Consider the following 25750-nt stretch of genomic DNA (forward strand, 5'->3'; position numbering starts at 1 on the left):
TCCCTCCTGGCCAGCTGCCCTGCCAGCTCGCCATACACCTCCCAAATTGCCTTTCATCTAGGCCAGCGGTTCTCAACCTGGGGGTCGCGACCCCTTTGGGGGTCGAACGACTCTTTCACAGGGGTCGCCTAAGACCATCGGAAAACACATATTTCCGATGGTCTTAGGAACCGAGACACCGCTGCTCTATCCGTCTCCAGGTGTGGGCGGGATGACATGCCGCCCCTGTCATCTGGATCAATCCCCGCCGGTGATTGGCCGCCGGAACTGTAGCTCAGGAGAGGCACACAGGCGGTCAATCACCGGCGAGGAGGTGGAGCTTGGAGAGGAGGAGCCGAACGGCACCGCGAAGATCGAGCGAGTGAAGAGGAGGAGAGCGGCCGGAGAAGGAAGACAGCTGACCGGTAAGTGTCTGTACCATGGGAGAGGGAGGGAGCGAGCGAGCCCAGGCTGGAGCAGGGGTCAGCAAGGTAAGTATCATTGGTGTCAGTGGGAGGAATAGTGCCCCACTGACACCAACGATGGGGCACTATTCCTCCCCCCACTGACACCAACGATGGGGCACTATTCCTCCCCCCACTGACACCAACGATGGGGCACTATTCCTCCCACTGACACCAATGATGGGGCACTATTCCTCCCACTGATACCAACGATGGGGCACTATTCCTCCCCCTGACACCAATGATGGGGCACTATTCCTCCCACTGATACCAATGATGGGGCACTATTCCTCCCCCTGATACCAACGATGGGGCACTATTCCTCCCCCTGACACCAGTGATGGGGGCGCTATTCCTCCCACTGATACCAACGATGGGGCACTATTCCTCCCACTGACACCAACGTTGGGGCACTATTCCTCCCCCTGATACCAACGATGGGGCACTATTCCTCCCACTGACACCAATGATGGGGGCGCTATTCCTCCCACTGATACCAATGTTGGGGCACTTTTCCTCCTACTGACACCAGTGATGGGACACTTTTCCTCCCACTGACATCAGTGATGGGACACTATTCCTCCCACTGACACCAATGATGGGGCACTATTCCTTCCACTGATACCAATGATGGGGCACTATTCCTCCCACTGACACCAATGATGGGGCACTATTCCTCCCACTGATACTAATGATGGGGCACTATTCCTCCCACTGACACCAATGACGTGGCACTACTCCTCCCACTGCAAAATTACAGTTATGAAGTAGCAACGAAAATAATTTTATGGTTGGGGGTCACCACAATATGAGGAACTGTATTAAGGGGTCGCGGCATTAGGAAGGTTGAGAACCACTGATCTAGGCCTACATCATCCCTGCCCCCAGCATGTCCCTGTCACCAGCCTGATTCATCCCTGGGGTCTAGTATTCACCCCTCCCCCTCTCATCCTGTGGCCCTGGGATGAAAGGTGAGACTTCCACCACCCTGTCCTGTCTCTTCCTCTCTGCCAGGAGGTTGCGAGATTCACACCTCTCCAAGGAGAAGTGGGAATCTCCCACAGGAATGGCCTGGGCTCCAGAGTCTAGCTGACGCCAGCGCTGGGCCGGCTCCGGTTGCCAAGGCAACCAGGAAGCATCTCACACGAGCTTAAGAGGCTGGTGCTGGACGCTCCGGGCGCATTCCGTTATGCAGTCATCAAAGGATCCCAAGCTACGGCGGGAACTTTGTGACTAGACTCTGCCAGCCCACCCCCAGCCTCACAGAGACCCCACAGGAGGGGAGAGACGGCCAGAGAAAGCCTGCCTGCTATTGCCAGAGGCCCTACAGAAGAAGAGAGACTATCACAGCCTGCCTGCCATTGCCAGAGCCCAACAGGAGGGAAGAGACTATCACAGACTGCCTGCCATTGCCAGAGACCACCCGCCTGATCCGGACTCCACAGGTACCTGTGTTCTACCCCTGGGAGGCCAGGTACCCTGTTGGATCCGTGAGTACCTGCTTCCCCCCTGTGTTACCTGAACTGTTTGTGTGGTGACCCCTCACAAACCCCTCCTGTGTCGGACTACCCCTGTTACAGGGAAACCCCCTTGGCTCCCCTGGTGGACTATAAGTGGGTGGGGTCCTCTCGTTACCCCTTTTTGTGGCAAATTCACCCTCTCTGCCATCCCCCTTATTGAAGGACTGCCGTCTGTTTGTCTCAATAAAGCTTTGTGCATTTGCCATCCACTCTGTGTGTCCTGTCCTGCCTTTCCTCCGTCACACTTTGTATGAGAATACTCCACATATGTCTGAGCTGCTCATTGGGAAATACTCTACATCTAATCTGGTTGTTTTATTGTGACCCCATATCTCGTTTGCTTTTCCTGAGAAAATAATGTTTACTGGAGATGTAATCTATGTTTTGTTATACCATTATTTCTTTTATATTATATTGGAATATAAAAGGGATCTGTTTTGTCCATAGTCTCATCCACAAAGTGGGCAGTGAGTTAGAGAAAAGTACAGTGCCAGCTTTTGAGGTGTAAAGTGTGACTTTTCCTTTTTTTTTTCGGCCTCTAGTCCATAGAACAAATACATGTTGAATCCTTAGATCATCCTCATTGCATAGCAGTTCAGATACTCTGAAGACGTAACTATATCTTTTGTAAATGACCTCTGTGTGCTAGGAAGGATGACCGAAAAAATTCTTGTTGCAAATCCATTTCTTTTTATATCTTCCACTTTCACTTTTAAAACCCTCACCATTCAGGTAAACATTTTCTGGTTCACCAGGGACCATTGGCTTTCTAAGAATATTGAATCTGGAAAAAAAGAGAACAAAACATAACATTACGTAAAAAGCTTTTTAGATAATGATCACATACAGTATATAGTGGTTTTCCATACATTTTCTTTCTATGCCTTTTATAGTTAGGACTAAAAAATACAATACAAAAAAAAAATTCTTTCTGTCAGGTGAGTATGAAATATAACGTGAATATTTTGTATGCTCATCTGAAACCACCAGGGGGTGCTGTAGCCTCTTTTTACACATTTACCTGTTCATTCTTCTCTACTTTGCTGGAAGAAGTCAGAACTCTAACAAAAATGATAGATTCAGCCCTGAAAATGCAGATCTAATTGATGTTCTTCACAACAGATTTTGGTTAATCTATCTGTAGTCTTGATATTATGATCTCTGAACAATCACTTAAGCTCTTTGGATGTACTATACAGGTCCAGAGAGCAAAGGGTTTCAAACAAGCTATAGGAACAATGCAGTAGCAGCCATGAGCTTGTATTTTTTTCTGTTCAGCCAGCACCTGACTTCATGTAAATGATGAGGATAGCAAGTGAGAGGAGTTCCCCTATCTCCTCTACTGTCTATGAAGCCAGAAGTGCTCAGCTCTGAGCATTTCTGGTGTTAGAGCTGTCACTCCTCAGCTGCTACAATCAGGGGAGCAGCTAATTCAACCAGAGTTCCACCCAAAAGAGGAAATTCCACTTCAAGGCTTTGCCACCAGCTCCTCATTAAGGATTGGCACCTTTGGGGAGCCGGGGGGGGGAGCGGTTACCCAAATTTGACAGGTACCCACCCACACTTACGCTGCGATCGCCTAGGCGATCGGAAGTGGACGTTTTCCTCCCCCCTCCCTCCCCTACACGTAATAGGTCCCAAACGACTACAGGGCCATTCACAAAGCGCAGCGCTTCTCACACATGCCCAGTTGATACCCGGCTGTGAAGCCGCAAGCTGTCACAGCCAGGTACCCACACTGAAGATGCCGCTGCCGGGGAGAGAAGACGGCTGTTGAACCAGCGGCAGTGAAAACACGCTGGACCGAGGGACAGGTAAGTGGCTGTATTTTAAAAGTCAGCAGTTACAGTTTTTTTACAACCTTTTTTTTCTCAGCTGGAATTCTGCTTTAAGCATGATCTGCGCTTGATTAGCTTCATTGGAGGGCAGGAGAGATATTAGATCTAATAAACCCCTTATATCTCCATAAAGAGGACTTGTCACCTGTCCATGCTATCACATATGGGGCTTGTTAGCCCCCTTGTGATAACAAAACAGGTAAATGAAAAAAAATTTAATTACAATAAAAGTATAATTTAAAAAAATGAAGTAGCTATGTCACCCTGCACTCACCTGCAAATATGTGTATAGGTTGCACACATGTATGTAAAAATCGATTGCACCACACATGTTATATATCACTGCGAATGTTAAAGTGAGAACAATAATTCTAGAACCATCATTCACAGTTGATTCTAAACAGATAATCTGTAAAGGCTTTTAAAGCGTCTCCTATTGATAATTTTGGGTCCCATCATGTTTTGTCATTTTGCAGGCGCACACAGTTTTGAGGCTTGACACCTTTGGTATCTATTCACTCTAAACAACCTCATCTTTTATTATGTACAAAAATTGTGGATTAAATTGTGTCTGGGTACAATAAAACTAATTTCAGTGTATTATCTTCTTAAAAATATAAAACAGTTGCTCAAATATTGTATGACATAACAGTTGCAACTACTATTTATTTTTCTGTGAAGCCTCTGCTTTCAGATAATATATAATGTTCTGGAGGTTGGAAGTATAGCCAAAATTGCTGTTGCGTGTGTGCAAAAAATGAAAACAATTGTTTTGGTAGGGGAACTAGTGAATAGCAGCCCTGTTCTCAGGAGGCGTACAAAGCCGCTCTCTCTTTAGCAGAGGAGATACAGGGGTGGATTTACTGAAAATGGAGAACGCAAATTCTGGATCAGCTCTGCATGGCAGCCAATCAGCTTCTAACTTCAGCTTGTTCCATAATGCTTTGACAATAAAACCCGGAAGCTGATTGGTTTCTATGTAGAGCTGCACCAGATTTTGCACTCTCCAGTTTTAGTAAATCAGTACAATGCGTCCCCCACCAGTGCCAGACTGGGACCAGTAGGTGTAATAATAAAGACTGTGTATTGGTGTCACTGCTGAATTAGCAATGCACTGGGGAGGATAAGCAAAGACTTGCCCCAACTCCAAACTGAAACAGAATATTGAATCCCCCCCCCCGCACTCAGGATAAAGCGACAATGCAATCCACAAAGTAAACTGTGCAACCACATAATAAAGACCCAAAACCACTGCTGCTGCAAAAAAAAAGACATTATAACACAATCGTAAAATAAATTAGAATTGATTGCAAGTCTGTGCCATAGTAGTAATTATTTATTGCACAGCACTGTGGCTACGGGTCTGCATGAAATATGTTGTACAAGGAGGGATGATTCAATCGGCTAATGTAGAACAACACCTGAAATATCAGTTTTAGGTGAAGCTGATCTTTACATTTGAGGAGTGGAACTTACATTGGTTCTGGGTAGAGTGTTCCATCAGTCCAGACCCAGCCTGAATCATCTTGTGTCCTGCTCAGTCCAATCCAGTAATTGTTAAACTTCAGGAGATTTAAAAAGTTCTGCAAGACAGAAAGACAAATAATTGAAATAAATGACATTTTTCACTTGAAAAACTGCTTAGAACATTGCACTGAACTGGACTCGATTCCCATGGTGCTTTACACTTATCTATACAGTACATAATAGTTATCCATAAAACTTTAAAGCTGAACTGCAGCCTAAAGACGTTTTTGTTCAGTCAGTGGGCTGAACCATAAAAAAACCTCGTGTGGATGGAGGAATCCGCCCATCGGTACATTGTATTTTGAGGGGCAAGACTTGCTACTGTCAGAATACATTGATCAACGACTGCAGCAAATAATCAACAAAAGTTTTCTAACTTGCTCAGTTGACAGGTGTCAATCAAACAAATGACTTCTGCCAAGCAGGGACAACCACACACTGATTGAAATTCAGTCAGTTCCTGCTATCTGTGAACAACTTTTCCTTGTCCTTTCCCCTCCATGTACATAGTCCTCTCCTCTATCCATAGATGGCGCTCTCCTATCCCTGCACACGCTGGATTCCACAATATGTTCCTAAGAAGGGGTGGCAGCTAAACTAAGAACCATCCAACTTCCTGTGTGAATGACCTCCAATGATAATGAAGAGTTCATATTTAGCATAGTCCCAACAATGGCCCACCCCATACCATTGGTTGTTATGATGAATCCATCATGGCTGCCTGGCATCATGTATGAACATGGTTTGTATAACTCATTTTGCACATGGAAGTATTTTTTTTTTAAATTAGATTGAACTGTAGGAGTTATCTTGCGCAGACTGAATGATTTCCCACTTCTAGATTTAAACAGTCTGTGTGATCTCTGAGAAGACCAATAGGTGTGAGCACAGTGATATATGAACAATGACAACAGGAATACACTATACTGCCAAAAGTATTGGGCTATCTCTCCAAATCATTGGACTCAGGTGTTCCAATCCCCTCCATGGCCACAGGTGTGTAAAATCAAGCCCCTAGGCATGCAGACGGCTTCTACAAACATTTGTGAAAGAATGGGTCGCTCTCAGGAGCTCAGTGACTCCAAGCGTGGTCCCGTGATAGGTTGCCAACTATGCAATAAGTCCATCCATTAAATTTCCTTGCTACCAGATATTCCACGCTCAACTGTTAGTGGTATTATAACAAAGTGGAAGCAACTGGGAACAACAGCAACTCAGCCACCAAGTGGTAGGCCACGTCACATGACAGAGCGGGGTCAGCGCATGCTGAAGCGCACAGTGCGCAGAAGTCACCAACTGTCTGCAGAGTCAATAGCTAAAGACCTCCAAACTTGGTGTGGCCTTCAGATTAGCCCAACAACAGTGTGTAGAGAGCTTCATGGAATGGGTTTCCATGGCCGAGCAGCTGCATCAAGCCTTCCATCACCAAGTGCAATGCAAAGCGTCGGATGCCGTGGTGTAAAGCACGCCGCCACTGGACTCTAGAGCAGTGGAGACATGTTCCCTGGAGTGACAAATCATGCTTCCCTGTCTGGCAATCCAACGGACATATCTGGGTTTGGCGGTCGCCAGGAGACCAGTACTTGCCTGACTGCATTGTTCCAAGTGTAAAGTTTGGTGGAGGGGGGATTACGGTGTGGGTTTGTTTTTCAGGACTTGGGCTTGGCCCCTTAGTTCCAGTTAAGGCATCAGCATAACAAGACATTTGGACAATTTCATGCTCCCAACTTTGTGGGAAGAGTTTGGGGATGGCCCCTTCCTGTTCCAACATGACTGCACACCATTGCACAAAACAAGGCCCATAAAGACATGGATGGAGACAGTTTGGGGTGGAGGAACTTGACTGTCCTGCACAGAGTCCTGACCTCAACCCCATAGAACACCTTTGGGATGAATTAGAGCGGAGACTGCGAGCCAGGCCTCCTCCCCCGACATCAGTGCCTGACCTCACAAATGTGCTTCTGGAAGAATGGTCCAACCTTCCCATAGACACCCTCCTAAACCTTGTGGACGGCCTTCCCAGAAGAGCTGAACCTGTTATAGCTGCAAAGGGCGGGGCCAACTCAATATTGAACCCTACGGACTAAGACTGGGAGGACATTAAAGTTCATGTGCGTGTAAAGACCGGCGGCCCAATACTTTTGGCAATACAGTGTATCTGTATGGACACTGAGTCCTTCTTCAGATACAGGAATCATGGCACTTATAATGACATTATTATTTTGCATGACGTTTGTATTTCTATATGGGCCCTTATGTAACCGCTGCTGCTAGATATATAAACTTTGCTTAGAATTTGCAGTATTTATATTTTCCATTTGAAGTCGGTGTAAAGAAACAGAAGTTCTGCAAAACAGGAACACCCAGCTGACTGATTAATGATCATAGACAAGGAGGCTCTTTGCTCTTCTGGCAAAGCCTTTGCAGCCACACAGAAGCCTGCCCTTAAATGCACCCATCCAGACAGGAACATTTTGCATGTACATGCCCAAGAGCCAGCCCAATGAATGATTGTGGAGTTTTGAGTAGTCTTTCTCCTGGCCTCTTGAACAGTACATGCCCTTGACGACACATTGGCATATACAGTGCTGAATGCACACATTTGGAGTGGTCACATATTGCAGCATACAAAGTGCAGCTCTAAGGAGTATTTAAAATACAGTACAGTGTTGCAGTCTTCTTTAAAATGATGGTTGAGCAGGCCCCATCGCGGTAGTAATACAACCTTTTGACCCCTGAACTCTGTATATAGCTTTTAAGCTCCTTCCACTGTTATCATAATTTGTCCACACTCACAATTCATCATAGTGTGCCATGTGTGCTGCCTCATTTTTCTCCAATGGTGGCCCCAAATATTTAAGTCCCTGTGGGGCGAGCCCTGTCAGGTACGCTGTACAGGGGCCCATGATTTCTAATGCCGGCCCTTTGTGCACATTAATCAACCATGTCTTCTGTCTCAACAAAACATGGCCACTTAATAAATGACCGAGTGCATGGTTTACTGCCCATTACTTTTGCCGGCACCTACATTTTGGAAAAGTGTAATAGAATTGTATTATGATGTCCAGTGGAGGGTCATGTTGGGGGTGTAGTGTTCCATGTATAGGGTGTAATAGAATTGTATTATTATGTCCAGTGGTGGGTCATGTTGGGGGTGTAATGTTCTATGTATAAAGTGTAATAGAATTGTATTATTATGTCCAGTGGAGGGTCATGTTGGGGGTGTAGTGTTCTATGTATAGAGTGTAATAGAATTGTATTATTATGTCCAGTGGTGGGTCATGTTGGGGGTGTAGTGTTCTATGTATAGAGTGTAATAGAATTGTATTATTATGTCCAGTGGTGGGTCATGTTGGGGGTGTAGTGTTCTATGTATAGAGTGTAATAGAATTGTATTATTATGTCCAGTGGTGGGACATGTTGGGGGTGTAGTGTTCTATGTATAGAGTGTAATAGAATTGTATTATTATGTCCAGTGGTGGGTCATGTTGGGGGTGTAGTGTTCTATGTATAGAGTGTAATAGAATTGTATTATTATGTCCAGTGGTGGGTCATGTTGGGGGTGTAGTGTTCTATGTATAGAGTGTAATAGAATTGTATTATTATGTCCAGTGGTGGGTCATGTTGGGGTGTAGTGTTCTATGTATAGAGTGTAATAGAATTGTATTATGGTCATGTCCAGTGGTGGGTCATGTTGGGGGTGTAGTGTTCTATGTATAGAGTGTAATAGAATTGTATTATGATGTCCAGTGTTGGGTCATGTTGGGGGTGTAGTGTTCTATGTATAGAGTGTAATAGAATTGTATTATGATGTCCAGTGGTGGGTCATGTTGGGGGTGTAGTGTTCTATGTATAGTGTAATAGAATTGTATTATTATGTCCAGTGGTGGGTCATGTTGGGGGTGTAGTGTTCTATGTATAGAGTGTAATAGAATTGTATTATCATGTCCAGTGGTGGGTCATGTTGGGGGTGTAGTGTTCTATGTATAGAGTGTAATAGAATTGTATTATGGTCATGTCCAGTGGTGGGTCATGTTGGGGGTGTAGTGTTCTATGTATAGAGTGTAATAGAATTGTATTATGGTCATGTCCAGTGGTGGGTCATGTTGGGGGTGTAGTGTTCTATGTATAGACTGTAATAGAATTGTATTATGATGTCCAGTGGTGGGTCATGTTGGGGGTGTAGTGTTCTATGTATAGAGTGTAATAGAATTGTATTATTATGTCCAGTGGTGGGTCATGTTGGGGGTGTAGTGTTCTATGTATAGGGTGTAATAGAATTGTATTATGATGTCCAGTGGTGGGTCATGTTGGGGGTGTAGTGTTCTATGTATAGAGTGTAATAAAATTGTATTATGATGTCCAGTGGTGGGTCATGTTGGGGGTGTAGTGTTCTATGTATAGAGTGTAATAGAAATGTATTATTATGTCCAGTGGTGGGTCATGTTGGGGGTGTAGTGTTCTATGTATAGAGTGTAATAGAACTGTATTATTATGTCCAGTGGCGGGTCATTTTGGGGGTGTAGTGTTCTATGTATAGAGTGTAATAGAATTGTATTATTATGTCCAGTGGTGGGTCATGTTTGGGGTGTAGTGTTCTATGTATAGGGTGTAATAGAATTGTATTATGATCATGCCCAGTGGTCAGTTGTATTCTAGTATAATGGATAACATTCTATATTGTGATCATGTTGAGGTGGGTGGAGATGGAATTATTATTACTCACCATTTCGTCTTCATTATCAATAATGGCCAGGGATGAATTGTGTGATTGGCAGAAGTTCTGGCTGTTCCTCCATGTATCAATCTTGTCTGACAAATAGTAACATTTTCTCCTGTATTTGACCCAGCCATCCCCACAGTCTGCAGCTGGGGAACCCTTTACCACTTTTGGTTCAGGTGTCTCTCCTACAAATAGATTTGTTTATTTTAACCATTTTGGTTACTTATTAACTAACAGATAAACGTTATTAGAAAATGACAATACTATCAGAAGAAAATAAGATATTACAAAAATACAAACAGAAATATCAAACAACAACCAATCATTTGTATAACTAAATGTCAGCAAAGCGGGGCTTGTTTAGTATATAGAGGTGAAAGGTCCTATCAGAAAGTAGGAACGGCAATACTGATAAAGGGCTGCGTCACCTCCAGTAAACTTTAAAGTATGTGTATATATATATATAAAGTCAATGTTATTTTTTTTACTTTTTTTTGTGGCTAGAGTGGCAAGGGGTTAGAACATCTGCCAAGCAGGGGCGGACTGACCATTTGGAAACTCGGGCACTGCCCAAGGGCCCAGGGTCAGTAGGGGACCCCACAAGATGCCCCTGATACCTTTTTCATAGGCTTTTTTGAGCTTGGGCAAGGACACAGGGGCCCCATGATCCCTTATTAGCCCGGGGGCTCCATGAGTTGTCAGTCCGCCCCTGCTGCCAAGTCTTCATTGCTGTCTAGCACATCCCCTATGGGGTGATTCACCCTATCCGTTTGTCTTGGTAACAAAGGTATTGGGACAGAAAGTTCTGGGATTGTATCATTGTTGAGCTGTCACCAGAGCAGTAGTGTGGGGAAATCTTACAATGGAAACACCTGTTCAGGTAACTACTGCCTACCAGGGTAATTCCCTCACTTTGGAGAGATTTCCTCTCATTTCCTTCTGCATCTCTGTTGACAGGAACTGAAGGGAAATCTCCCCAAATGGGGCACAGGTGGAAAAAATTAAACTGACAGAGGTTTTAACTCTTTCCTACTCTACCTCTGAAAATTAAAAAATGTCTATATATACACTTTACAATAATACAACAACTAGAAATTGGTATATATATATATATATAAAAAACAAACAGAAAATTGATGTTGCGCTAATCACAATAATGCCACAGACATTCCAAAACAAATAATGAGATGAGAAGACAATAGATAATACACCATAACATAATCAGTAAATGGAAGGAATATGGGAGTGAAGGGAAAGGTGAAATAATAAAGGTCCAAAGCAAGGACCAAAAGGTGTTACAGACAATAAACCGTGACCGTGGGCAAAACGAACGGAAATGATCAGGAAAAAATAAAATATTAACGAAACAGTAATAGTGGGACATAGGAGTCCGTCATAACATGAATGAAATAATGTGCATACAACTGATGAGGGAGTGGAGCAGAATGTGAAAAATGCAAAATGAAGAGCTTAATATTAAAAGTGGACAAATCACTTATCACAGAAGAATGACAATAACAACGCACAGTGAAGCCAAAAAATATGACCATGCGACTAAAGACTCATACCACAATGTGCATGTGACATAAAACAACTAATAAGTGACCATATAAATACCATAAATAAATACAGCAAACACTGGTACTGTGACATAAAGTCCATGTGCAAAAACGTCCAACAAAAATGCATTAAAAAAAAACCCAACATGGATAGGTAAATGATTAGTGAATCCCACACCAGCTAAATTGCCTCCTCACCTCCGTGCCCAGACCCCAGGGGGCCAAAAGGCTTTCAGGACACTCACTGCAGGGGCCCTTTAAGTGGAATTCCAAAAGGCTATGTAGGGATAATATCCCCCTCACTGGTGGACCATACTGTTCAGCGGTGGTAAAAATAGCTTTCACCTTTGGACACGGAAATCAGCCAATGCACAGAACTCCTGTCAGGGGTCCGTTGGACCACAAAAAACAGCCAGCTCACAGAACTCCCAGGGAGATAAGACAAAGTGCTTCCATAGTGTGATATTGTAAATGAATCAAATTTATTGTAAAGACAAATGCGCACTTATATGGGAACAGATCAAACAAGGCATCAATCACGTGTTGATATAGGTGTACTGGGTGTACCAATATGGCTGCGGCCGTTCGTGTCAGAAATTACGTCACCACATTCCGCTCTCCAACCTACACGTTACATCACTGTCACGTGACTTCATCAGGGTCCTGAATCTCCATTCCTAATTAGTTATACTGCTCTCAGCAATGGGTGTTTGTGCTGAGTTCTGTTATCCCCCCCTGCCAAAGTAGAAATGTCAGAGACTACCAGAGCTCAGAGTTGATAACTGACACTGGGCTGCTGGGGGGGAGTAACCTGTTAATTAATAAAGGCTTTAGTTTTCATTCATGAAATCCTGACATTACCTTTGTTATATAAGGTTTCCTCAACTTTGGCAACTATCAATGAGCTCAGGCAAGAGAAGGACAACCTCTATTGGGGTCGTTCATCTGAACCTCCTTCCCTGGCAGGGAGAGAATACAAGTAATCTAATATAAAGGACTCTCCAATTCAAGAGTGAAAATTCATATTTTTACAAATACATTGCCCATTGGAAATGGCTCTATTAAGGGAATCCTCAATACTTTGTGTTCAAGTTTTTTTTATGGAAGGAAAAAATGTCACCAGCACACCAAGGATCACCAATATGGGTCCAAAGGTTTTAATAAACGATCACATAGTTACAGCAAGGCAACGTTTCGGAGTCTCGCAGGACCCCTTCATCAGGCAAGTTTTTTTATGGTGACACGTTAAATGGTCAGTCCACCTAAAACTAATATTTCATCTGAGAGTAGATACAGACATGCCGCATCATCCATTGGGGAGTCATCAAATCATGTTCAAGCAGAAATCCATTTTCTGTTCATTTTCTTTCAATTTTTCTTTCAATTTTCCTTGTTCATTAACATAAGTAAAAATTCCCTTTACAAATGAATATGCTCTACTCCTTTAGTAATTGGGGTCACTGTGTATCTGCTGTGAATTGCAGTGGTACAAATTGTGAAAATACCTTTTGATCTTTCTGAATATTCGGAGTCCTTCTCATTTCCTTTAGAAGCTGTTAAAAAAAGCAAAAAGTACCGTACGTCTATTGTGTCTATCAACCCACTATGTAGTGGAGATGAACAAAGGCACACATGATTATGGTCCAACCTGTGTGACAACCATGGCTCCCTCAATAGATACCATGGAGAAATTAGTGTAGACATGAAGGGGTTTATTTACTAAAGCTGGTTCACTCAGAATCTGCATAGAAACCAATCAGTTTACAAGTTTTTTTGCTAAAGTGCAACTGAACAAGCTGAGGTTAGAAGCTGATTGGCTCCCATGCACAGGTACATGAGATTCTGAGTGAGCCAGCTCTAGTAAATAAATCCCGAAGTGACAGCAGGAAGTGTGTTGTTTGCAGGATCACCATGTGAAAATAAAGAAAACAAAACTGGAAAAAGAAAACTGATGTAGCCACCACATCTAAGGGCTTGTAAACTACTATATATATATATATAATTATTTTTTTGGGGGGGAGGGGGATTAGATATCATTTAAAATCAACAACAGGAAGACCAAGCAAAAGCAAACATGTGTTTTGTTTTTTTTTAAGAATGTTGGTACGATTTTCAAAGCATTAATGGGGTCAAATTAATGTTTGTTTTCAACCTAAGTGACAAGAAAATCTGGAGGTGCAAGATGGAAAATTCTTGAATGAACAAACAGGGAATGTGGTTTCTGTTTGGAAAATCCACTCATTCCAATATCGAATGGTAAAAGCAAGCAACATTTTGAAGTACTTTTGAACAACATTTATCAAGTCATCGAATGTTCTGAGAATTTTCATATGAATGTCTTTGAGAATATTTGTTCAAGAATCTACTAGTGTATGGCCAGCTTAAGAACTCCAAGACAGGACAAATGAAAATGGTGGCACAATCTGCCGGCTTCTATACACACTAGAGGCATTTTTTTTTGGATGTAGCCTTTCCTCATCCTTCTTAGAATATACAAGAATACACACACATTGTACTATTAGCAGCAGAAATTTTGTAGGATTGGAATTGTTCTTTGAAATATTGATTTTCCTTTTGTCAGATTCTGCCTTGTTTTCTTATTGATAGAAATTCTGTAGAGTTGGTAGAAAATCAGACTTACCACTTGCAGCCAGAAGAGCACTAAGGATGATGATCGGAGTTACTGATGTTGCTGTCCAAATTAATACATAGAGCAAAGGAACTTTGGTTGACCTGAATTTCTGGCAAACTCCTAAAAACAATACAGAGATCAGACATTAAAGATACATAAAATCTGATATGTATTCTTATTGGTGTTGAATTCAGAACATAATGGAGTCACAGATGAACACAACACATCACATGATTCTTGTAGAAGAGCTCAGAGTGAATGGAAGTCATTGTATGCGGCTTGTATGTTACATGGAGAACATCAACACACACAGCAGCTATATAAAGGGCCTGAAAAATGGGGGGCTCCCAGTGAGCCACCCCCTCCTGAGGCCTGCAACCCCCACCAGCAAGATTTTCTGGCTCCCCACAATGTTACTTCTTTTCCTCCAGGGCAAACAAAGTGCCAGGACATCGGACTTGTGCTAGCCCTTACATGTCTTGTCTTTCCCCCAGCTTGTGAAAGTTCAATAAAAGAAGAAGCAGTAGGCCTAAGAGCTCATCTGTCACTTTGCTCTCTCCTCCTATCAGCATGCTTCTTGTCAGCACATGAGACAATTAATTTGCTTCCTCTGTTGCATCTCCTTGTCCCAAACTGAGCTCTGCTGTAAAGGGACTACCAGAGGCTGATACCAGGCCAAATTCAGGTATTTACATTTACTCAGTGACATATAAATGGATAGAAATCTTCATTAGTTGGTGTCTTTTAAATATTTCTGGAGTTTAGCCTTAAGGGAGCTTAGAGGAAAGGAAAATGTCAGAGACAAGCATGTATACGTGTCCCAGAGCGGATGTTGGCATAGTGACAGAGTCAAAATAATCCCACAATGCTTCTTTGTCTCCTGGGCATTCCTCTAACAGCTTGTATACTCCTACAGTAACTGCCAGAGCTTGAATTTCATACTTAATAGAAACCTGCACTGAGATAAGTACAGAGCTGTCATTGCTGACCAACATCTGAAAATGCTGGTTTCCTGGCTCTCTCAATACTTTTGAGGCAAGTATGAGGTCAGTGAGGTCATATCTGGTCTGTGCACTTCTTCATATCTGGTCTGCGCACATCTTCGTTGTTCTGGAATGAAGACAAAAGATCTGCCGAACAGCATTTTTAGAAGGAGATTAGCAATGGCAGCCTCCTCTGTGTCTGCTCAGGTTACAGAGTTACAGTCAGAGAGTCTGAAGGTATACAGCTTCTGCTGTGCTGTCCCTTTAGAAACCCATCAGGGTCCCTGAATCCTTAGTCATGGCTGCCCCTGTAATAGATGCTAAGTTGTAAAACAAATATTTAATACAAAGAGTAATTGATATACTACATCAATTTAAAAACACAATCTTAAAAAATAATGTTTAATTAACCACTGACCCAAAACTAGTATTGTTTCTCTTTTATGTGGGTCCACCATCAGATTCATCATTTGTTACATGCATTATAAGTGATGTGTCACCGTAACACTTCCAGGTGTTTATTCACAGAGATCTCAGTACTCCCCTGACAATGCATTCATCTGCTTCTCTCTACCAATAAGGATGGAGCCATGTTTGTTCAGCCATCACCCAAGGCCTGGACTGAGATGCAGGCTCAGAAATGACACCATCATGTAAAACTTGTCTCCAGGGTCTAAGCAAATCATCTCCTGCTGCAGCCTCTCACCTTGTGACTTTCTACAGTTAAAATGTTGTGGTCTGATCACTGGAGGGGGGAGAGACTGAGGAAATTCTTCCTCCTGCCTGCAGCAGACTGATGACATCATGTCAGCCTGAGGAAAGTCAGTGGACTGGAGCTCAAGATCAGCTTTTAAATGAAAAAGATGGAGTTTTTTTGAAATAATATATAGTGGTGACAGTATTATATATTTGGTGACATTTCAGAAATTTATCCATGCAAGGCCCACTTCAAATGATCAGATTAACCTGTGGAAATGTTTTGTTATATATACACTGCATATTAATCAGGCCATAGATTGTACAGTTTTACAATAACAACAATTCATATTGTAGATGTTTTTTCTCAGTTGTAATCAAGCTCACTTCTAACCCTGGTGCCGCACTCCAAGGACAGCTTTGGGTGGTGCACATTGGCCTCTTGGTTGGGGCATTAGGATGGGGCATGGTCTGTTTGAAATCGTTTCTACCTTCAATGGTCTTTCTTTATCCCACCCCATCTGGAGGATAGGGGGTTTTGTCCTGGATGTAGATTTCTATAGTACAGGGTAAAACAGCAACCAGATTCCAGCTGCCATTGTTCTGAAGGCTAGAAAGTCTGCCAGCAAACAGTTCCTGTAGTAAACTCTTAGTCTGCATTAGAAAAATGACAGCTGAAATCTGACAAGTTTTAACAGGCAAATCCTCCTTTTCCCTACACAATGTGTGTACATGGACCATGGAAATGATTAAAGAATATATATAGCTGGGTTGCTTGCTTCAAACAGCCACCCACTCTATTCATATCCATTAGGAAATGTTATCTGCTAACTGTTGCATCCAAAGCATTTCCTAGCTGGCTGTGAGCTGGATGACCGGTTTCCTCTGCACCACCCACCAGGTTTTCCAGGGTGCACCTATGTGACATAGGCCCTACAGCCTTCTCCACCCTGCACCACTGGAGGAAAACAGATCCTGAAGAGCTTGATGATGACTTCATCAAGAATTTAAAAAAAAATGAGTTCTGTGGTGGATGGAGAGGGACAAGCAAAAAATGTGGAATTACAGAAATCAGAGAAGCACTTGCTGATCCAATAGGGCTGAAGAGAACCACCTCAGAGATCCAGTAATGGTAAAAGTGAGTTAGGATGCTTACCAGAACTAAATGGCTTTCAAATAAATGAAAAGCCAACAGTGCTTTATGGGTTAACTCCATACAGATTCGAGATAAATGTTGAAACAATGCTCTGACCCTCACCTCTGCTCCGACTTCACTTCCAATCAGTATGGACCTCCCCTGACAGAGGTGCCTGGGCACTAACTAAGGTGCAGAAGCGGGAGTTCTCGTGTTGAGTGTGCAGAGGTATCCATATCTCTTCATTAGATGATGATGGCACACTGAAAACTGTGATCTGTGATCTGGGAAATGCCTTATGATGGTAACCCTCATCGGTTGAGCTTGCTTTGTACTGTTTCCATTCTTAGCACCTAACTTCTTGTCAGCTGCAAACTGGCACTAGTAAAGGAATCTCCTGAGTCAAATCATGCAATGTCGACCACCTAGTGCTGCCTTTGGAAGGCAACACAGATACCGATAGCAGATTTATTTGTTATCATAAACTAGTTAAATACTTCTTGTAAAGGTAAAAACGTGTGAAAAGGTAACCAAAAACCATTATAGAATCCCTTTAGGGCAATAACCAAGGATCTGAGTTTCCCATCGATGTTCTTCCAAAGTTGCTATAAATTGCCATTATTTTAGACATTATTATTATGCTACACAGTCTACGTTTAAATGAATGTGGAGACTCCCTGGGACTGCAAACCATCCAGAGAAGGAAGGATCTCACATTCTATTGTAGGAATAGGCAATCTTGGCCAACACTGAGTGATAAATCCACCCACAAAGATTTGCCATCTTGACATGTGATGAGGTTATCTGATGGCGGCTAGTGTAGGTGCACTTCAGGTAAGGAGAGATTTGCCTTATTGCCTTTTGCATGCATTTCATGTAAATTTAGATGGTCCTTTCTGACCATAGTCACTACCACAACTGGCCAACACAGAACCAACACGCATCCAAGGTGAAAATAAGGCAAAATCCAATTATTAAGCCTTTTTTTAGGTTGGAGGGGGAACTGGAAAGCAGCAAAAAAATCATCCTCTTTCACTTGTGTCTACCCATGAAGAAGCAAACGTGGACACAGAGAGCCAGAGACAGAAAATCTTGTGATGAGTTGACCAAAGCGAGAGTGACCAACTGTTGCCCTCCTTGTATGTAAAATTACAGAATAAGAGACATTTGTTTACAGCAAGGAGATCAAAACAAAAGACAAGCGGCTGATTGACAGCCATAAGAAGTATTCAAGAACTGCATCAACTCGGCTTGCTACATTGTGCTACTTAACAAACCAAGGCAACAAGCAATGAGGAAAACGCTAATTCAAAACAATGAATCAGATGAAAATGGCTAAGAAGCAGGTCACAATTGTTTACATTGTATTCAGTTGGAGAGTGCTTGGTTATGGCTAAATGCCATAAATTCTGTTTATTTTTATGAGTTAGAAACATTTACAGCTGTCAGTCATTAGGTGAGATCAATACCGAATTACCAATTACACATTGTGCAATAGGCAATATTCTCCATGATCCATTTAGCACAGTACATATGGCTTACTTGATACACTCTTCTGTGTTTGGCTTTTTTCAATCAATGTCCTAGGACAACGATGGACTTTACCAGTACCACACCGTAGTCCAAAGTTGACACCCTAAGTTTGTGAACATTCCAGACCCAGTCACAGATTATAGTACAGCTAGATGGCTAATCTGATCCTGAATCAAAGAAAATATTCCTTTGACCAATTTTCAAAAAAGAATAAAAATGTTCTACAATATTTTATGCAAACTTAACAAACATCCAAATTTTCCTCTGTATCCTAATGACGTTTTTATTGTTTCATATTCGCTTCTTGCCAGTCAGGATGGAAAGCAATGAAGATGCACCCACCGGCAAGCATGGGAAGCTTACATTTTCTTACAATGAAACTTCCACTAGGAAGGGCTCCATCTTGATGATGAACTCCAAAGAAATTCTAATAAAAGAAAGGAAATCATTTGAAGTTACGAAAGCTTTGTAGACAACAGAGTTGGTTTACCAAAGGAGTAAAACGTTCACGTAACCCAGTGAAGTTGAATTGACTTCAGACGTTCAATCACGTGCAGGGAATACTCTAAAGCAACCATTCTCCCCTTTTAGTTAATCAACGACCGAGAACATCGCCGAAACAAAAGTTGCTAAACATTGAGAAGAATACCCGTCAAGATGAAAGCAGTATGTAATTGGGCAGCTCAGTGGCTAAATGGTTAGCACTCGGGTCATTGGTTCAAATCCCAACCACAGCACCACTTGCCTGGAGTTTGCTCCCACTGTCTGCATGGTTTTCCTCCGGGTACTCTGGTTTCCTCCCACATTCCAAAGATATACTAGGAGGTTAATTGGATCCTGTCTAAATTGTCCCTAGTATGTGTATGTATGAATGTGAGTTAGGGACCTTAGATTGTACGCCCCTTGAGGGTTAGGGACTGATGTGAATGTAATATATATATGTAAAGTGCGGAGTACATTGACAGTGCTATAAAAGTACCTGAAATAAATAATTTAGTTTATTCTTTTACATTTCTTTTCTCCTTCATTACCAAAGGGCTTATTAAGAAAGGAGAGTTGATATTTTTATCCTCTACCTGTGATACATGGCAAGGTCTACACCAAGGCCCACCAATGGCCCACAGGCCATTCATAAAATGCAGGCCATGGTGTTGAGGCTGCTGTGCCCCCAAATAATTCCTTTGCTTAATGCATCTCCCTGATTGGTGACGAGCCATACATTTGACATTGACAGGTCACTCAACTGAGTTTTCCTCTTTTTTTTCTTACTTTGCCATTTATTTTTATTGCACTCCACCAGCTTTGCACTCTCAAGGCCAGTGAGGGGCAATGCACATTTGTGAAGCACACCTCTGCATTGCAGCAGAGAGAGTCATAAATGTGACATTGACAGGCCATGCAACCAGGCTTTCCTCCAGGTATTCTTTTCCCACTCTACCATTCATTTATTGGACTCCACAGGCTTTGTACTCTCAAAGCCAATGAAGGGCAATGCACAGTTGTAAGGCACACCACTATGCTTTATGAAAGTGTGACTTTTTGGGAGGGCGGGGGGTTGTTATTTTTAAGCTGTACTGCTGATTTTTAAATGAACCCCTTAGTGACTTAGTAACCTGGAAAAGTATGTGCATATCTGGTATCCCGACACCTCAAATATGTTTTTGTTTTTTCATGCCAGTGAACCACATTATCCACTTGCTGTATTTTTCGGTGTGGCTTCCATGAGACTTAAGGCCCAACTGAAGCTATGTCTGCTCTCATTGTTATGTAGTCAGACTGCATAACAAGTGTGTCTGCCATGTCACCTGCACAGTGCTCCAATCAACAATGGTCCCTATTGCTGGGTGATCCCCTTTAAGGTCCATTGTTACCTTAAAGACAGTCGAATAGTAGACAGTACACCGATCATGTCATTTCATAATTGCTCCACAGAATTTATAATTTATTGCCTTTCATGTCACTGTGGCTTACCAGGGTGTACCATCAGAGCTTCAGAGGACAAAAGGCAATTCATAGAAAAAGGCAAGAATGATCACAACTAGAGATGAGCGAATCGAACCAGGCGAAGTGGAATTCGATACGAATTTCAGGAAAAATTCGATTCGCGTCGAATCCGAATATTAGCCTACTTCGGGTGCGCAAATCGGATTTTTCCCGATCAGCCGGCAAAAGTGTCCCTGCAGAGAGCTCCGCTATTTCTGACAGTTCTCTGACAGTTCCTTCACATGTACAGCGGTTGAAACATTGTATCTATTTGTTTCCATTTAGGATACAGATGTTTTTATTCGGAAACAGATACAATGTTTCAACCGCTGTAAATGTGAAAGTCAGAGAACTGTCAGAAATAGAGGAGCTCTGCAGATACACTTAGCGGAGCTCTGCAGATACACTTTTTGCCGGTTTGGAATTCTTCTTATTTTCATCCTACTTCTTCTTCTTCTTCTTCTTCATCCTCATCCTCAGAAGAAGAAGAAGAGGATGAGGATGAGGATGAAGAAGAAGAAGAAGAAGAAGAAGTGAGATGAAAATAAGAAGAATTCCAAGCCGGCAAAAAGTGTATCTGCAGAGCTCCTCTAAGTGTATCTGCAGAATAGAGGAGCTCTGCAGATACACTTTTTGCCGGCTTGGAATTCTTCTTATTTTCATCCTACTTCTTCTTCTTCTTCTTCTTCCTCTTCATCCTCATCCTCATCCTCTTCTTCTTCTGAGGATGAGGATGAAGAAGAAGAAGAAGAAGAAGAAGTAGGATGAAAATAAGAAGAATTCCAAGCCGGCAAAAAGTGTATCTGCAGAGCTCCTCTATTCTGCAGATACACTTAGAGGAGCTCTGCAGATACACTTTTTCCCGGCTTGGAATTCTTCTTATTTTCATCCTACTTCTTCTTCTTCTTCTTCTTCATCCTCAGCCTCATCCTCAGAAGAAGAAGAAGAGGATGAGGATGAAGAAGAAGAAGAAGTAGGATGAAAATAAGAAGAATTCCAAGCCGGCAAAAAGTGTATCTGCAGAGCTCCGCTAAGTGTATCTGCAGAGCTCCGCTAAGAAATAGCGGAGCTCTGCAGATACACTTTTTGCCGGCTTGGAATTCTCCTTCTTCTCATCCTTCTTCTTCTTCTTCTCATCCTTCTTCTTCTTCTCATCCTTCTTCTTCTTCTCATCCTTCTCCTTCTTCTCATCCTTCTCCTTCTTGTCATCCTTCTTCTTCTTCTCATCCTTCTCCTTCTTCTCATCCTTCTTCTTCTCATCCTTCTCCTTCTTCTCATCCTTCTTCTCATCCTTCTCCTTCTTCTCATCCTTCTTCTCATCCTTCTCCTTCTTCTCATCCTTCTCCTTCTTCTCATCCTTCTCCTTCTCCTTCTTCTCATCCTTCTCCTTCTTCTCATCCTTCTCCTTCTCCTTCTTCTCATCCTTCTCCTTCTTCTCATCCTTCTCCTTCTTCTTCTCATCCTTCTCCTTCTTCTCATCCTTCTCCTTCTCCTTCTTCTCATCCTTCTCCTTCTCCTTCTTCTCATCCTTCTCCTTCTCCATCTTCTCATCCTTCTCCTTCTTCTCATCCTTCTCATTCTCCTTCTCCTTCTTCTCATCCTTCTCCTTCTTCTCATCCTTCTTCTCATCCTTCTCCTTCTTCTCATCCTCCTTCTCATCCTTCTCCTTCTTCTCATCCTTCTTCTCATCCTTCTCCTTCTTCTCATCCTTCTTCTCATCCTTCTCCTTCTTCTCATCCTTCTTCTCATCCTTCTCCTTCTTCTCATCCTTCTCCTTCTTCTCATCCTTCTCCTTCTCCTTCTTCTCATCCTTCTCCTTCTTCTCATCCTTCTCCTTCTTCTCATCCTTCTCCTTCTTCTCATCCTTCTCCTTCTTCTCATCCTTCTCCTTCTTCTCATCCTGCTTCTCATCCTTCTCCTTCTTCTCATCCTTCTCCTTCTTCTCATCCTTCTCCTTCTTCTCATCCTTCTTCTCATCCTTCTCCTTCTTCTCATCCTTTTTCTCATCCTTCTTCTCATCCTTCTCCTTCTTCTCATCCTTCTCCTTCTTCTCATCCTTCTCCTTCTCCTTCTTCTCATCCTTCTCCTTCTTCTCATCCTTCTCCTTCTTCTCATCCTTCTCCTTCTTCTCATCCTTCTCCTTCTTCTCATCCTTCTCCTTCTTCTCATCCTTCTCCTTCTCCATCTTCTCATCCTTCTCCTTCTCCTTCTTCTCATCCTTCTCCTTCTCCTTCTCCTTCTTCTCATCCTTCTCCTTCTTCTCATCCTTCTCCTTCTCCTTCTTCTCATCCTTCTCCTTCTCCTTCTTCTCATCCTTCTCCTTCTCCTTCTTCTCATCCTTCTCCTTCTCCTTCCTCATCTCCAAGGGCATTTAAATTAAAGGTACAGTGTTCTGCACTAATTTAAAGGCTCTCTGAAGCCTAGAAACCCTTTTTATAAGTTAACTTCGTAGCGAATAAATTCGCATCGAATCGAATTTCTTCCTGAAATTCGGCGAATCAGCCGAATCGAATTTTTGAATAATTCGCTCATCTCTAATCACAACATTACCAGACATTTCTCGGAAATACTTTGGGTCCTATAGTATGGATCATAGAAGTCATACCAAGCAGTCTTGGAAATGCATGGCAGCTCTACTTTGGGTCCTATAGTATGAATCATAGAAGGAATACCAAGCAGTCTTGGAAATGCATGGCAGCTCTACTTTGGGTCCTATAGTATGAATCATAGAAGGAATACCAAGCAGTCTTGGAAATGCATGGTAGCTCTGCTTTGGGTCTTATAGTGTGGATCATAAAAGTCATACCAAGCAGTCTCCCCCCTGAAGAATGTGTTTGCAAAAGGGGAGACATTCTGGATTTACAAGCTTGATGCATTATCTCCAAAAGGTCTCTGTGAGAGTTTTGAGCTGAACACAGTATTGTGAAAAAAAGTTTTCTCTCACTTATTTTATTGTGATAATTTTTTTGCCGCATTAGTGATATGGCCAATTCTCCAGGTTTTCCTGCTATTTAGAGTTTAAATCTTCTCCTGTAGTGGTGGTTCCCAGGCTTAAGAAAGGGTCTTGATGACTGGAAACACGTTGTTGTTGTTTCCCGTTACCGCTGACAGCTCTCCCTGTTTTCATACTGTGCCCCTTTCCTGCAGCTTCCTAGCTCTGCCTCTGAGTGCTGCATACTGTGTGTTGCTATTGATGGCTGCACACTTACATGGGTTCAAGGCTGGGCAGCTGAGCTGATCTGTATCCTGGACCTTTCCTAATTCACCTGTCTCCATGTATGTGACATCTGGTTCATATTCCCGTTCATCATGGTGCTGGTTATCCTGGTCTTTGATGAGAATGGATTATTTTAACCAAACAAAGTGATATTCTGGCTGCCATCTTTTTGCTCTCTGCTCCTTATGTCCACTCCGATCCACAATGCTCATGTCTCCCTGAGCAGCGCCTATTGGAGCAGAACTACCATGAGTAGCCTACTGTGCAATAAGGCACTATGCACCATAGATGAATTATTCCACATAAAAGCCTTCCATTCCAACCTGTTGATGTGGTCTTCCCTTTCTGAGGTGCAGGCTGAGCTGTTGTACAGAAGTTTCCAATGACCAGTCGGAAATGTGCAATATTAAGTGATGCGATGAGCCGTAACGTCAAATACTAATTATTTGCCAATTGCTTTTTTTTTATCCGCAGAGAAATATGCGATCGCAATCACAAGATATTGTGCTTTACATGACTCTTGAGCTGGTCTATACAGGTAAAATTTGAATGCAAAATAACATGGTGTCAATGCAAATTCCTGGGCAAGTTCAAACACCAACCAAAGCTGTAAAACATCCAGCAAAGGAACAACAATACAGCTAAATACAGTACACAGTCCTTGTACATATGTGTGATATTTCATACCTTTATGATTATCTGCAGACTTTTCAGGGTATTTGTTTTTGAGGGGTTTTAAACATCCTGTAAATAGAGAAAAAAAAACCCCATTACATTTCATACATCTACTCTTAGGACAGCAATATATCAATGTACAATATAGGAGCAGCAGCAAATAAAGTGCACAGCTACACTGTATGGCCAAATGTTTGTAGACTCCAAATGGGTTCTGGTGCTTTTGGTGAAGTTATTATTATTATTATACAGTATTTATAAAGCGCCAATAGTTCGCTCAGCGCTGTACATTACAAAGGGGGACAGAACAATAACAATACAATGCAAAACATGAAGTGGTCAATGCTGACACATACAAAGACATTTTAGACAATTGAGCACTTCCAACCTTGTGGTAACACTTTGGGGAAAGTTCTTTTCCATTCCAGTATGACTGTCCCCCTGTGTACAAAGCCAGCTCCATAAAGACATAATTTGACCAGTTTGATGCGGAGGAACTCAAGTGAACTTCACCGAGCCCTGACCTCAAAACTACTGAACAACTTTGGCATGAATTGGAATGGGTGTAAATTCCCAAAGGTGGACCCCAATATCTTATTGAATGTTGTACCAGAAGAGTAGAGGATGTTAGAGGCACAAAGAAGGGCCAACTCCAAATTAATGGCCATGGCTTTGGAATGGGATCTCCAACAAACTCATGATGGTCATGGGTCCACAGTCATTTGGCCATATAGCATATCTAGAGCAGTGTTTCTCAAGCTTTATTCAGTCAAGTCACTCTTTAAAATTATGGACAGTCCCGAGGCACCGTTTAAATGCTGGTAGGTTAATTGGCTCCTGTATAAATTGGCCCTAGTGTGTTAATGTAGGAATGTGAGTTGGGGACCTTAGATTGTACGCCCCTTGAGGGTTAGGGACTGATGTGAATGTAATATATATATACAAAGCACTGTGTAAATTGACAGTGCTATAAAAGTACCTGAAATAAATAATTTAGTTTATTCTTTTAATTTTCTTTTCTCCTTCATTACCAAAGGGCTTATTAAGAAAGGAGAGTTGATATTTTTATCCTCTACCTGTGATACATGGCAAGGTCTACACCAAGGCCCACCAATGGCCCACAGGCCATTCATAAAATGCAGGACATGGTGTTGAGGCTGCTGTGCTCCCGAAGAATTCCTTTGCTTAATGCATCTCCCTGATTGGTGACAAGCCATACATTTGACATTGACAGGTCACTCAACTGAGTTTTCCTCTTTTGTTCTTACTTTGCCATTTATTTTTAT

The 25750-nt window shown here is 42.4% G+C and overlaps 1 protein-coding gene across 2 annotated transcripts in view; it reads right to left on the minus strand.

Moving 5' to 3' along the window:
• Window positions 1-2341: 2341 nt before the first annotated feature.
• Window positions 2342-25750, minus strand: part of LOC149440125 (C-type lectin domain family 2 member E-like) — a 43271-nt gene continuing 19862 nt past the window's right edge. The window contains exons 3-7 of one of the 2 annotated variants that reach the window (XM_089658897.1): window positions 24477-24533; window positions 14252-14362; window positions 10055-10236; window positions 5278-5384; window positions 2342-2747 (exon numbers count right to left, since the gene is read on the minus strand). In XM_089658897.1, the coding sequence (XP_089515023.1) occupies window positions 2609-2747; window positions 5278-5384; window positions 10055-10236; window positions 14252-14362; window positions 24477-24533 (596 nt within the window). In that variant the 3' untranslated portion in view covers window positions 2342-2608. Of the gene's footprint in view, window positions 2748-5277; window positions 5385-10054; window positions 10237-13115; window positions 13330-14251; window positions 14363-24476; window positions 24534-25750 lie in introns of those variants that run through there. The other variant, XM_089658898.1, reaches the window with a different exon arrangement.

Source organism: Staurois parvus, unplaced genomic scaffold (genome assembly GCF_062004578.1).
Source record: "Staurois parvus isolate SC_StPar_1 unplaced genomic scaffold, SC_StPar_1.0 ptg001111l, whole genome shotgun sequence".
Taxonomy (NCBI): Eukaryota; Metazoa; Chordata; class Amphibia; order Anura; family Ranidae; genus Staurois; species Staurois parvus.